The 13547-nt window shown below is 51.0% G+C and overlaps 1 protein-coding gene across 3 annotated transcripts in view; it reads left to right on the top strand.

The window, feature by feature from the left end:
* Window positions 1-13547, top strand: part of ANK1 (ankyrin 1) — a 68958-nt gene that overhangs the window by 42700 nt on the left and 12711 nt on the right. For all 3 annotated transcript variants that reach the window (XM_058820331.1, XM_058820332.1, XM_058820333.1), the window contains exons 15-33: window positions 72-170; window positions 254-352; window positions 3262-3459; window positions 4123-4221; window positions 4555-4653; window positions 5156-5254; window positions 5355-5447; window positions 6190-6262; window positions 6666-6689; window positions 7502-7601; window positions 7860-8007; window positions 8200-8297; window positions 8884-9108; window positions 9826-9980; window positions 10336-10547; window positions 10633-10837; window positions 11708-11804; window positions 12583-12811; window positions 13386-13511. In XM_058820331.1, coding sequence (XP_058676314.1) covers window positions 72-170; window positions 254-352; window positions 3262-3459; window positions 4123-4221; window positions 4555-4653; window positions 5156-5254; window positions 5355-5447; window positions 6190-6262; window positions 6666-6689; window positions 7502-7601; window positions 7860-8007; window positions 8200-8297; window positions 8884-9108; window positions 9826-9980; window positions 10336-10547; window positions 10633-10837; window positions 11708-11804; window positions 12583-12811; window positions 13386-13511 — 2478 coding nt within the window. The remainder of the gene's footprint in view (window positions 1-71; window positions 171-253; window positions 353-3261; window positions 3460-4122; window positions 4222-4554; window positions 4654-5155; window positions 5255-5354; window positions 5448-6189; window positions 6263-6665; window positions 6690-7501; window positions 7602-7859; window positions 8008-8199; window positions 8298-8883; window positions 9109-9825; window positions 9981-10335; window positions 10548-10632; window positions 10838-11707; window positions 11805-12582; window positions 12812-13385; window positions 13512-13547) is intronic.

Genomic DNA, 13547 nt, shown 5'->3' with positions numbered 1-13547 from the left:
CCTGTGTTGCAGCAGGTGCCAGCACTCTCCTTCATCTCTGCCACCCTGTGATGGGCTGCCTTTCTCCTCAGAAAGGATTTACCCCTCTCCACGTTGCAGCCAAGTATGGAAAGGTGGATGTGGCAGAGTTGCTGCTGACGCACGACGCTCAGCCCAATGCAGCAGGGAAGGTGAGAGTTGCTCCTGTGGGAGGGGTGGTCTCGTGTGGGGAGAGGCTCTGTCTCACCTGCCTGTCCTGTCTCATCCACTACAGAATGGCCTGACTCCTCTGCACGTGGCTGTGCACCACAACAACCTGGAGATCGTCAGGCTGCTGCTTCCCAAGGGCAGCTCCCCACACAACTCAGCCTGGGTAAGTCTGGACTGAGATGTGGGGATGTGGGGTGTGACCGTGTTCACAGGGGTCCCAGGTTGAGGGAAGAGATGAGGATCTGACTCCATGTTTCAGAAGGCTTGATTTATTATTGCATTATATTTATTACATTAAAACAATTCTAAAAGAATAGAAGAAAGGATTTCATCAGAAGGCCAGCTAAGAATAGAATAGAATAGAATAGAATAGAATAGAATAGAATAGAATAGAATAGAATAGAATAGAATAGAATAGCAAAGAATGATAACAAAGGTTTGTGGCTCAGACTCTCTGTCCGAGCCAGCTGGGCTGTGATTGGCCATTAATTAGAAACAGCCACATGAGACCAATCACAGATGCACCTGTTGCGTCCCACAGCAGCAGGTAACCATTGCTTACATTTTGTTCCTGAGGCCTTACAGCTTCTCAGGAGGAAAAATCCTTAGGAAAGGATTTTCCATAAAAGATGTCTGCGACAGTGGGGATGTGGGGATGTAGTATGTGGGGATGTGGGGATTGGGGGATGTGGGGATAGGGGATGTGGGGATGGGGAGATGGAGATGTGGGGATATGGAGGTGTGGGGATGTGAGATGTAGGATATGGTGTGTGTCCAGTGCCAGCCTGGGGCCAGCATTGCCCCGCAACCCTGGCACTCAGGGAATGCACGAGGGACTGATCAGCACCAGGCTCTCTTCATGAGGCACACTGATGTCCTCAGAGCAGGTGGAGCAGGCAGGCAGGGTGCCAGGCAGTGGTCCTGCTCCAGCAGCTAGGCTGCGTCAGGCATGGTCCTGCTAGCAGCATGCTGGCTGCTGCGTGGGGAACGTGTTTCCATGGCAAGTCCTGCAGAGCAGCGCTGCAGTCTGGCAGCTTGGGAAAGCACAGGCAAATGTTTGCATGCAGCTATGAAGCAGTGAGTCAGAAAACCCACAGGCTTGCGAGAGCTCTGAGCCTGAGCGTGGCGAGCAGCATCTCCCCACAGAGCCCACCAGCAGGCGCCTTGCCTCCCGAGCTGTTTGCAAAAGCTGCATCCTCAAAACAGCCAAGTGGCTGCTGGTGCCAGCCCTCCCCATCTGGCACTTCCCTCTCCCCTGTGCAGACAGGCTGGTGAGAGGAATGGGGGATTTGTCTTTGCAAACAAGCTGTGGGTCTGCTGGGAGATAAAACCAGCCCTGGGTGATGAAAGAAGCAAGGGGAAGGATTCCACTGATTGATGAATGGAAGAAGATATTTGCTTTTGCAAATAAACTTTAGGGTTGCTGGTAAATGAAATTAGACATTGAAAGATGGAAGAAACAACAGGGAAGAAAAACCCCTAAATTCAGTAAGAATTAAAAAATAGAGGGGGGTTGTGCATTAGAGGGAAATCTTTGGGATCAGGTGTTCGGGGAAGTCTGAACTTCTCAATTACCTCCAAAATGGGGAAAACCTCCTAAATTCCATAAGAATTAAAAGGGAGGGTTATGCATTAGAGGGAAGTCTTTGATATCAGGTGTTCTGGGAGGTCTGAACCTCTCAAGTACCTCAGAAATGGAGAAAGAGAGAAGGGAAATGTGGCTGGAAACTGGGATTAAAAGGGAGGCTGCGTCCCCCAAAACTTGTATAAACCCCAGGGGAATGCCCCATGGCCTCTGCCTTGATTGGAATAAAGTCAAAGGACTCCTCTGTCTCCTTTTTGGACACAAAGCTCTGGTGTTTGTGGGTTAATTTCCCTGGCACGGGGCAGGTGCCAGTGCCGGTGCCAGCCCCGCGGTGTGCCTGCGTCAGCGGCAGCCTGCGCGCCAGCCGGGCAGCGGGTGCTGCCAGCTGCTCTGCTCTGCTCTGCTCTGCAGCACGGGCACGGCTCGAGGCCCTGCAGGCTCTGCTTGAACGCTGATGCTGTGTGCTGGGATTTTTGCTCCACATCTCAGCCAGGTTCATCCCTGTGTCAGCCCCAGGAGGGTGCACGCTGTCGTTATAGTGTGAAGATGTTCACACTATAATGGACTGGGGAAGAGACGAGGATCAGGCTCTGTTTCAGAAGGCTTGATTTATTATTTTATGATATATATTACATTAAAACTGTACTAAAAGAATAGAAGAAAGGATTTCATGAGGAAGCTAGCTAAGAATAGAATAGCAAAGAATGATAATAAAGCTTCTGTCTCAGACTCTCTGTCCGAGCCAGCTGACTGTGATTGGCCATTAATTAGAAACAACCACATGAGACCAATCACAGATGCACCTGTTGCATTCCACAGCAGCAGATAATCAATGTTTACATTTTGCTCCTGAGGCCTCCCAGCTTCTCAGGAGGAAAAATCCTAAGGAAAGGATTTTCCATAAAAGATGTCTGCGACATTATAGGGCACCAAACAACACAACTGCACACACTGTTGCTGTCAAGGTGAAGAAAATTGAATTTTATATTCTGATTCCAACATTTATAGATTTCCAAAAGTGACAGTGGATTGGAGGGTGACAGTGCCACCTCTCCAATGACACTGGACAAACCAACAGTCCATCAAATCTCTCCTCCTCCATAAAAGAATGCAAAACAATAAGTTATGTACAGAAAGCGTGTGAGAAAGTTTGTCACAAGAATCAGTAAACAACAGAAGGCTTAGAAAATATTAAAAAATCAGGGTGACATCACACTGCTGCAGAAATTCATGTGTGGAAAACTCTGGGAGAGCCCCTAATAGCCAAACCTGAAGCAGGTGGTCTTTGAAACCCCTTTGCGCTGATTTGGTTTGAAGAGGGAGCGGGATTTGGCATCCGTGGCAGGGCTGGTTGCTGTCACAGAGATGGTGTTGGGGGGACACCCCTGAGCTCTGGAGGCAGCCAGGCAGGGCAGGGTGGCACCTCCTGTCCCTTGAGCTCTGCCTGGCATGGCTGAGCACTGCCACGAGCCCCTCTCCCCCTGCAGAACGGGTACACCCCGCTGCACATCGCTGCCAAGCAGAACCAGATGGAGGTGGCCAGCAGCCTGCTGCAGTACGGCGCCTCTGCGAACGCCGAGTCCATGCAGGGAGTCACCCCCCTGCACCTGGCTGCCCAGGAGGGCCACGCCGACATGGTGGCTCTGCTCTTCTCCAAACAAGCCAACGGCAACCTAGGCAACAAGGTGAGTTGTGGCGGTGCTCGCAGGGGTTTTCAGCACGAGGCAAGAGATGGAGATCTGGCTCCGTTTTTCAGAAGGCTTGATTTATTATTTTATGATATATGTGTTACAATTATACTAAAGAACAGAAGGAAAACTTTCGTCTCAGAAGGCTAGCTAAGCTAAGAATAGAAAGGAATGAATAACAAAGATTTGTGTCTCAGACAGAGTCCAAGCTAACTGGGCTGTGATTGGCCATTAATTAGAAACAACCACATGAGACCAATCACAGATGCACCTGATGCATTCCACAGCAGCAGATAACCATTGTTTACATTTTGTTGCTGAAACCTCTCAGCTTCTCAGCAGGAAAAAATCCTAAGGAAAGGATTTTCATAAAAAAGATGCCTGCGACAGTAAGTTGTACCAGAGCATCCTGCCAGGCTGGGGGCAAACCAGCCAGCAAAGAACAGCACGGAACAGCAGAGAATAGCAGAGAACAGCAGAGAACAGCAGAGAACAGCAGTCTAGAAGGTGGTCCAGCCTCTGGAATAGCAGAGAACAGCAGTCTGGAGGGTGGTCCAGCCCCTCCTTTAGGCAGCGGTGCCCTGTGTCAGTCAGTTTGCCAGGCTGGAGACCCCGGAGAGTCTGGAGCTGCCACTGTGCTGAGACCCTCTCTCTTTGCAGAGTGGACTGACTCCTCTCCACCTTGTGGCCCAAGAGGGGCATGTGCAGGTTGCTGATGTTCTGGTGAAGCATGGAGTCACAGTGGATGCAACGACCAGGGTAAAGTAGTGCATTGACCTCTTTTTATTCTTTTCTTTGTATTTCTGCAAGAGACTCCTTCTAGCAGGCATCCTTACCATTTTACCTCTATCCTGGGGACTTTTCCTCCTCTTCCCCCCATCTCTCTGGAGGGGTGATTCTTGCCTGCACCCATAGCTCACCTCCATGGTGGAGCATTTGAAGCTCTGTGATTTAGTCTTGGGCTTTTGGGGAGCCCCCAGATGTGTGCCTCATCCTCCATGCACGGAGGCTTGCCTGTGGGATGAGCATATCCAAGCCAGAAGGGCAGAGAGCAATGGGGAGGGCACACAGAGACCTGATCTTGTCTTTCAGATGGGCTACACCCCTCTGCACGTGGCCAGCCATTACGGGAACATCAAGCTGGTGAAGTTTCTGCTGCAGCACCAAGCAGATGTCAATGCCAAGACCAAGGTACAGAAGTCCAAGGGCCCTTCTGCCATGGGCAAAATGTGGTGGTGTTGACTCCATGTTTCAGAAGGCTGATTTATTATTTTATTATATATATTATATTAAAAGAAAATTATATATTGGAAATATACTAAAAGAGTAGAAGAAAGGATTTCATCAGAAGGCTTGAAAGGAATAGAAAGGAATGATAACAAAAGTTTGTGACTCTCAGAGGGTCCAAGCCAGCTGACTGTGATTGGCCGTTAATTAGAAACAACCAACATGGACCAATCAAAGATGCACCTGTTGCATTCCACAGCAGCAGATAATTATTGCTTTTCATTTCCTCTGAGGCTTCTCAGGAGAAAAATCCTGGCAAAGGGATTTTTCAGAAAATATCATGGCAACAGCACATGGGTTGATGGGGAGGTGGAGCTGTCGCAGTGCTCCAGGTGTGAGGCCTGGGGGTATTTCTGGGCCAGCACCTTCCAGAACTGATTGCAGCGTGCTCTGTCCTCCCCTGCAGCTGGGCTACACCCCCCTGCACCAGGCAGCCCAGCAGGGCCACACGGACGTGGTGACGCTGCTGCTGAAGCACGGAGCATCTCCCAACGAGATCAGCACCGTGAGTGCCATGCATCCCTGCCCCTCTGCACTCTGGCAAGCTCAGGCAGCTCCCTGAGCTGCCCCGTGGCTGCCGCTGACCCTCTTTGCCCCCTGCACAGAATGGCACCACTCCCCTGGCCATCGCAAAGCGCCTCGGCTACATCTCTGTCACCGACGTGCTCAAGATTGTCACAGAGGAGACCGACATCCCGGTGAGCCCCCGGGGGCCAGGGTGCTGGGCAGGAGGAGGGCTGGGAGTGGGAAAGGTCTGCAGATGGGTGCCCCAGTCCTATGAGGTGCCCAGCCCGAGTGTAAGGAGTCAGCTGCATGTAGCTGTGCAGCAAAATAGGGTTCTCCTTCAGCCAGGTCTCATAAGAGATCTGTTGGAGATCTATTTCACACCCAAGACAGCTCAGCTACCTCAGAAGGCATAAAATCAGCAGGATGGCTTCTGTGGCAGTGTTGGAAACAAAAAGGTTTTAATAAAAGGCAAAATAACAAAACTTTTTACAGAGAAAAACCAAGCCAGGTGCAAGAGGTCCTTGTAAAACACCTCACAAAAGCAATTAGTTTCTTTGTTCTCTTCTTTTTCTAGTAAATTGCTCAGGCAGGACTTTTTGTCTTCTGTGCAATTAGTTATCCTTAAGTTTGAGGTGAAGGTTCTGTGAGATATCTTTTCACCTAATTGGGGAGAGGGCTTATTTCCTTTTTAAGGGGACAAAGGATCGTTTTGTCATTCTGTCAACAGGGAGCACATTCCTATACAAGACTTTTTGGCTCCTGTCCAGTTAGCTATCCTTAAGTTTGAGGTGACGTCCCCCAGATCCTATGAGGTGTCTTTTCACCCAATTGAGGAGAGAAACTTCTGGGTTTATTTCCTTTTTAAGGGGACAAAGGAGAGTTTTGTCACATTCCTGTAGGCTTCCTCTGACCCTGCTCTCTCTGCTCCCACAGTCTGTTGGTGACAAACACCGCATGAGCTTCCCAGAGACTGTAGACGAGATTCTGGACGTGTCAGAGGATGAAGGTGAGGGGTGGGAGGTGGGTCCCACCATCCCAGAGATGTGCCACGCTGCTGGGTCAGTGCCAAGGGGATGGCACTGGTGTTCCTGCTGGAACAGGGACATCCCCAGGCCAGGGAGCTGTGTGGGCCCTGCTGGGGTCTTGCAGAGAGGATGGAGGGAAGCCCACCAGGCTCCTGAGGTGTCACCTCCTGCCTTGGGTGCCTCCCTGCACTGTGCAGGAGGGATAAGTGTGGACATCTCCGTGATCCCATGGCCCAGGGACTCTGCAGAGAGTCCCAGGGCGTGCAGAGCCCCCACTGCGCCTTGCTCAGGCAAGGAGGGTCCCAGCTGCCAGCCCAGCTGCAGCTGGTTTGCTCCTGCACCCTCCCAACCAACACCTCACTTTTGCCTCTTCTTACTTTGCAGGCACTGCTCATGTCACAGTAATGGGTATGAAATGTGTCCCCTGCCCCAGCTCAATGGCCCATTTCACCCCATGGCCACTGACCATCCGCACGCCATGTCCATTGCTGAGCCTCGCTGCTGCTCTGCAGAGCCAGCCCTGCCATCCTGCCCTGCCAACCGTGTCCGTGCTGCTTGCTGTGGTGTGACTGCATGAACGGGCATCCTCCCACCCAGGAGGAGCCTGAACGCCCTGTCAGAGCCCAGGTGGAGGAGCCTGGCGCTGTGACAATCCCTGGAACTGTGACAATCCCTCCACGACTGCCCCACGCCACCCTGGCCAGAGCGGGGATTGACCCGAGAGCTCAGGGGTCTCTCTTGCTGTGGTCCCCTGCCCATTTCTGGGGCACTCTGCTGCAGGAAGTGCAGGACACCCTTCCCACAAGGCACTGGCCAGAGCCAAACCCTGATGTGCTAATTAGCAGGTATTAATGAGGCCAGTGGTCAGTATTAGCAGAGCTCTGTGCTTCCAGTGAGGGGTAGTGTTAGGGCAGCATCGTAATACCCCTAACATCCCCCAGTGGTGCCCATGTCCCTGTGCCAGGCACCAAAGTGTAAAGCATCCCCTGCACTGTGTTTGGTGCTGTGAGAAAGAGTTGGGGAGCAGCCACGTTTCCCAGTGGCTCCCACAGCCCCTGTCCCCCTGTCCTGCCATTGTGGCAGCAGCAAAGCCCTCCCTGTGTGTGTGTGTGTGTGTGTGTGTGTGTGTGTGTGTGTCCAGCAGGGATGGGCCCAAGGGTGGGGTATCTGTGTTCCCTTGTCCATCCGCCTCTGCTTGCTGAGCGCACTCTTGGTTTCAGAGGAAGAGCTGGTTGCAAAGCCCAAGACACCAGATCTCAGGGAGCAGGAAGGCAAAAGAGAGCTGCTGGAGTTCATGGCCACAACGACACTGGAGCAAACGTAAGGGACGCTGCGTGGTGGGGAGGGAGCAGGTACAGGGCACAGGACCAGCTTTATGCTGGGCAAGGGGCACATAAAGCTCTGGGCAAGGAACAGATCACTGAGCCCTCGCAGCAGGCAAAGCTGTTCCTGCAGCAGGACATGGGGCTGCTGCTTAATTTACCTTTATCCAGTGGCCCCAGGACTCTGTGGGGATGGATGGGCAGGGGCTGAGGGTCCCTAACACTTCCATGGCTGTCACTGACCCTCTTCTGGCAGGGTGGAGTCTCCAGCTGTCCTGCAGGTCCCCTGCGTCCCACCTGAAACTGTGGTGACCAGAGCTGAGGAGACTGAGCAGGTAGGACCTGTGGAGACAGAAGCTGAGCAAGTCAGCCTGCTGCATGCACCCTCGGTGTCCCCACAGGAGGTGAGCATGACACACAGCCTGCCACGGCCTCCCCCAGGCTCCCCCATCACCACAGAGCTCAAGTGTGTGGCGGGTAATGGGCACTGACCCGGTGGTACAGGATGGTCCCGTGAGGATTGTGTAAGGGTGGGCAGGCTCAACACCGCAAGACGGGACTATCTGCCCACAAAATCTCTTCCCTGCCTTTCACAGCCCTCCAAAGAGTTCGATGAGGACTCTCTGATCCCCAGCAGCCCAGCCACGGAGACCTCAGACAACATCAGCCCAGTGGCCAGCCCCGTGCACACAGGGTGAGTGCCCAGCCCGGGCAGCACATGCATGTGACCGTGTTCACAGGGGTTTTTGGATGAAGGAAGAGATGAGGGTCTGACTCTGTTTCAGAAAGCTTGATTTATTATTTTATGATATATATTACATTAAATCTATACTAAAAGAATAGAAGAAATGTTTTTGTTAGAAAGCTGGCTAAGAATAGAATGGAATTGAATGGAATGGAATAGAATAGAATAGAATAGAATAGAATAGAATAGAATAGAATAGAATAGAATAGAATAGAATAGAATAGAATAGAATAGAACAGAATAGAATAGAATAGAATAGAACAGAATGATAACAAAGGCTATGTCCTGGACTCTCCATCTGAGCCAGCTGGGCTGTGATTGGCCATTAATTACAAACATCCAACATGGGCCAATCACAGATGCACCTGTTGCATTCCACAGCAGCAGATAATCAATGTTTACATTTTGTTCTTGAAGCCTCTCAACTTCTTAGAAGGAAAAATCCTAAAAAGACGATTTTTCATAAAAGGTGTCTGCGACACATGCGTGCTCTGGCTGCAGTGTGCCCACATTCCCGTGATTCTATCCCCTCCAGGTTCCTGGTGAGCTTCATGGTGGATGCTCGTGGTGGCTCCATGCGGGGCAGCCGGCACCACGGGCTGCGCGTGGTGATCCCGCCCCGCGCCTGCGCGGCGCCCACCCGCATCACCTGCCGCCTGGTGAAACCCCAAAAGCTGCCTGCGCCCCCTCCCCTGGCTGAGGAGGAGGGTCTGGGCAGTCGGATCATTGCTCTGGGGCCTGCTGGTGCCCAGTTCCTCAGGTGAGCACAGCTGGGATAAGAAGGGCAGACTGGGCTGCCCACAGCAGGACTGGGAGCAGATCTGGGTTCTTCTGGAGGACTTTGCCACGCAGGGCAAGAATTCTGCCTCTATCTGCTTCTTGAGGTTGCTACAGGAGACATCCTGTGACGGTGTTCACAGGAGTTCTTGGTTGAGGGAAGAGATGAGGATCTGACTCCATGTTTCAGAAGGCTTGATTTATTATTTTATGATATATATTACATTAAAACTATTCTAAAAGAATGGAAGAAGGGATTTAATCAGAAGCTAAGAATAGAATAGCAAAGAATGATAACAATAGTTTGGCTCAGCTCTCTGTCTGAGCTAGCTGACTGTGATTGGCCATTAATTAGAAACAACCACATGAGACCAATCACAGATGCACCTGTTGCATTCCACAGCAGCAGATAACCATTGTTTACACTTTGTTCCTGAGGCCTCCCAGCTTCTCAGGAGGAAAAATCCTAAGGAAAGGATTTTCCATAAAAGATGACAGAAATCCCACCTCTTGTGGGGTGCAATGTGTTTCTGGCATGAGCCATTCAACAGTAACAGAGCAGTGTCACAAAAGCCCTGAGCAGCCCCCAGGTGCAGAGCCCTCTTTGGCAGAGAGAGGGAGGTCAGCACTCCTTCCCCAGGGCCACCTTGCTGCCTGCGCGTCCTTGTGGGTGCCAGTGGCCTCCCTGTGCTCTCTGCAGCCCTGTCATCGTGGAGATTCCACACTTTGCCTCCTATGGCCGTGGGGACCGCGAGCTGGTGGTGCTGCGCAGCGAGAACGGCTCCATGTGGAAGGAGCACCGCAACCGCTACGAGGAGAGCTACATGGACCAGCTGCTCAACGGCATGGACGAGGGTGAGGGGACAGCAGGGCAGGGGCTGCTCGCCTGGCAGGTCCCTAAAGGCTGCAGGTGGCCTGGGAGGTGGAGTGGGGCTGAGTGGTGTGGTCAGTGTGGCGTGGTGGGGCGTTGAGTGACATCCACAGGCTTGGTGTATGAGCACCAAGTGACATCCACAGGCTCGGTGTGTGAGCACTGACAGCCACAGGCTGGGTGTATGAGCACCAAGTGACATCCACAGGCTCAGTGTATGAGCAGTGACAGCCACAGGTTTGATGTATGAGGCACTGACAGTCACAGGCTTGGTGTATGAGCACTGACATCCACAGGCTTGGTTTTGAGCACTGTTTGATGGCTGTGCTGCCCCTGCAGAGCTGGAGAGCCAGGAGGAGCTGGACAAGAAGCGCGTCTGCCGCATCATCACCACCGACTTCCCCCTCTACTTCGTGGTCATGTCCCGGATTTGCCAGGACTGCGACATGATCGGCCCTGAGGGAGGGTGTTTGAAAAGCACACTGGTGCCCATGGTGCAGGCCACCTTCCCAGACGCTGCTGTCACCAAGAGAGTGAGGCTGGCCCTGCAGGTGAGCCTCAGAGAGCCTGGCCTGGAGCTCAGACATGCTTCTGGGGAAAAACCATCCCTGACGCCCACCCTTGTGCTCCCCACAGGCACAGCCTGTGCCTGATGAGTTGGTGACCAAGCTGCTGGGGAACCAAGCCACCTTCAGCCCCATTGTCACCGTGGAGCCGCGGCGGAGGAAGTTCCACCGCCCCATCGGCCTGCGGATCCCGCTGCCACCGTCCTGGAAGGACAACCCCCGGGACAGCGGCGAGGGTGACACCACCAGCCTGCGTCTGCTCTGCAGTGTGATCGGTGAGGCTGCAAATGTGCTCTCCGTGGGGACGGGATTGATAGTGGAGCCCTGGAAAATGTTAAAGATAGAACTTTGAAAATGTTGGGCTTTGTGTTTTCTCAGATCGCTGCACCTGCGTAAGCAGTATGATAAATGATATGATTGTTAGATGTGATGATTGTTTAGTAATTAAATATAATTGTTATATAACCATAAGAAGAATCATGAGAAACTATGTTGGAAATTTAACGGGGCCATCTTTAGCTGAAAACTGTATATACAATAGAGCAATATAAGTTTAATAATTAACATGAAAGTTATATAACGATAGAGTATAAAAACATGTTCATCTCGGATGTATGGTTGGAATCAGATTCGGGTTCTAACACCCCGATTCCCCGAGCTCTTAATAAAAGCACTGCATATAATCACTTATGTGATTATGTGTTTTTGAACGCTAACAGGATGGACTGCCTCAAGGTGTGCAGCTCCAGGGACCTCATTTCCCCTGTAGAGAAACCAAATGCCCAGGGGATGCAGACCCCAGGCTTTTTGTCATGCTTTTTATAAGCTACAAGAACAATATTTGGTGGGTGATTAGCCGATGGTTTATCGTCATGGTTTGTATTTTTTTTGTTTGGTTTTTGGAGGGGGATCAGTTCTGGGGTTAGTTCTATGTTTGTTTGGGGATGGTCGTGAAGCAATGATGATGGTTGATCGTTATTTTTGATAGTAGAAAATCTAGAGGAAGGTTAATTGAAGGTGCTTTGGTGACAAGTGATTTGGATAATGCAGGGATATACGGTTTAATTATTTGACCAAAAAAAAAAAAATCAAGATTAAAAAAATAGATGGAAAGACAGTATGCTCACCCTTGCTTTCTGCTGCAGGAGGGACAGCCCAAGCCCAGTGGGAAGACATAACAGGCACCACAAAGCTAATCTACGAAAATGAGTGTGCTAATTTTACCACCAATGTGTCTGCCAGGTGAGTCCTGGGCAAAATTGTGCCCGTCTGAGGATATCTGGTGCTCCTTGGGCCTTGCTACAGCCTTTGCCAGGAGAAGCCCCTTACCCCTGGGGCTATTCCTCCATGCAGGTTGGTTTCCTCTGGCTTTGAGACCCCCATAGCAAACTTCTGGAAACAGTCATTACAGCTGGGCGTGCAGAAGGAAGGGGATCATTATTTGTATTTGGCTGGGTCCATATCCAAGATGGGGCTACACCTTTGTCCAGAACTCTTGGGGCTTCCTTTGCAGTCCAGTTGGGTGTTGAGTGTGGGATTTTCAGGGTTTCCCCATGGCAGGAAGAAATTATGAATCTGACTCCATGTTCTTAGAAGGCTAATTTATTATTCTATTCTATTCTATTCTATTCTATTCTATTCTATTCTATTCTATTCTATTCTATTCACTGTACTAAAACTATACTAAAGAAAAGAGAAAAGATACAGGCAGAAGACTACAAAGAATGATAATGAAATCTCGTGACTCCTTCCAGAGTCTCGACATAGCCTGACTGTGATTATTAAGTTAAAACAATTCCCATGTTGGATAAACAATCTCCAAACCACATTCCAAAGCAGCAAAACACGGGAGAAGCAAATGAGATAGTATTGTTTTCCTTTTTCTCTGAGGCTTCTCAGCTTCCCAGGAGAAAAATCCTGGGCAAAGAGGATTTTTCAGAAAATATGACGGTGACAGTTGAAGGGGCTGTGGAGGGCAGCAACCACTGCCCAGCAGCCCCCTGACCCAAATGTCCTGCAGGTTCTGGCTGGCCGACTGCCCACGCACGGCTGAGGCCGTGCACTTTGCCACCATGCTGTACAAGGAGCTGACAGCCGTGCCCTACATGGCCAAATTCGTGGTGTTTGCCAAGATGAACGACGCGCGGGAGGGCCGGCTGCGCTGCTACTGCATGACTGACGACAAGGTGGACAAGACTTTGGAGCAGCATGAGAACTTCACTGAGGTGGCCCGCAGCAGGGATATCGAGGTTTGTGCCCTCAGCAGCGTGTGTGGAGGGGAGAGGCATAACAAAGTGAGGGGAGAGGGATAACAAAGTGAGGGGAGATTTGTGACCCTGTTCGCAGGGGTCCGAGGATGAGGAAAGAGGTGAGGATCTGACTCCATGTTTCAGAAGGCTGATTTATTATTTTGTGATATATATTACATTAAAACTATACTAAAAGAATAGAAGAAAGGATTTCATCAGGAGGCTAGCTAAGAGTAGAAAAGGAATGAATGATAACAAAAGCTTGTGTCTTGGACAGAGAGTCCAAGCCAGCTCAATGTGATTGGCCATTAATTAGAAACAACCACATGAGACCAATCACAGATGCACCTGTTGCATTCCACAGCAGCAGATAATCATTGTTTACATTTTGTTCCTGAGGCTTCTCAGCTTCTCAGGAGAAAAAATCCTAAACAAAGGATTTTTCATAAAATGTGTCTGTGACAGAGACTGACACCACTGGAAGGGGCTGGCCCTGGCCTGGCTGGGAGAGTCAGGGTTACCTGCCCTGAAGCAGCTCTGCACAGGCTCTGAGGATATTTTCTGCTCTGGCCAGGTGGTGGAGGGAATGCCTTTGCACGTGGAACTCTCAGGGAACCTGGTGCCTGTCAAGAAGGCTGCTCAGCCCCGCACCTTCCTCTTCCAGTCCTTCCGCGAGAACCGTCTCGTCATTCCCATCAAGGTAACGCCAGGGTACAAGGCTGGGCAAGCATTTAGG

This window comes from Ammospiza caudacuta, chromosome 26, assembly GCF_027887145.1.
Source record: "Ammospiza caudacuta isolate bAmmCau1 chromosome 26, bAmmCau1.pri, whole genome shotgun sequence".
Taxonomy (NCBI): domain Eukaryota; kingdom Metazoa; phylum Chordata; class Aves; order Passeriformes; family Passerellidae; genus Ammospiza; species Ammospiza caudacuta.
This window is presented reverse-complemented; position numbering and strand designations above follow the sequence as displayed.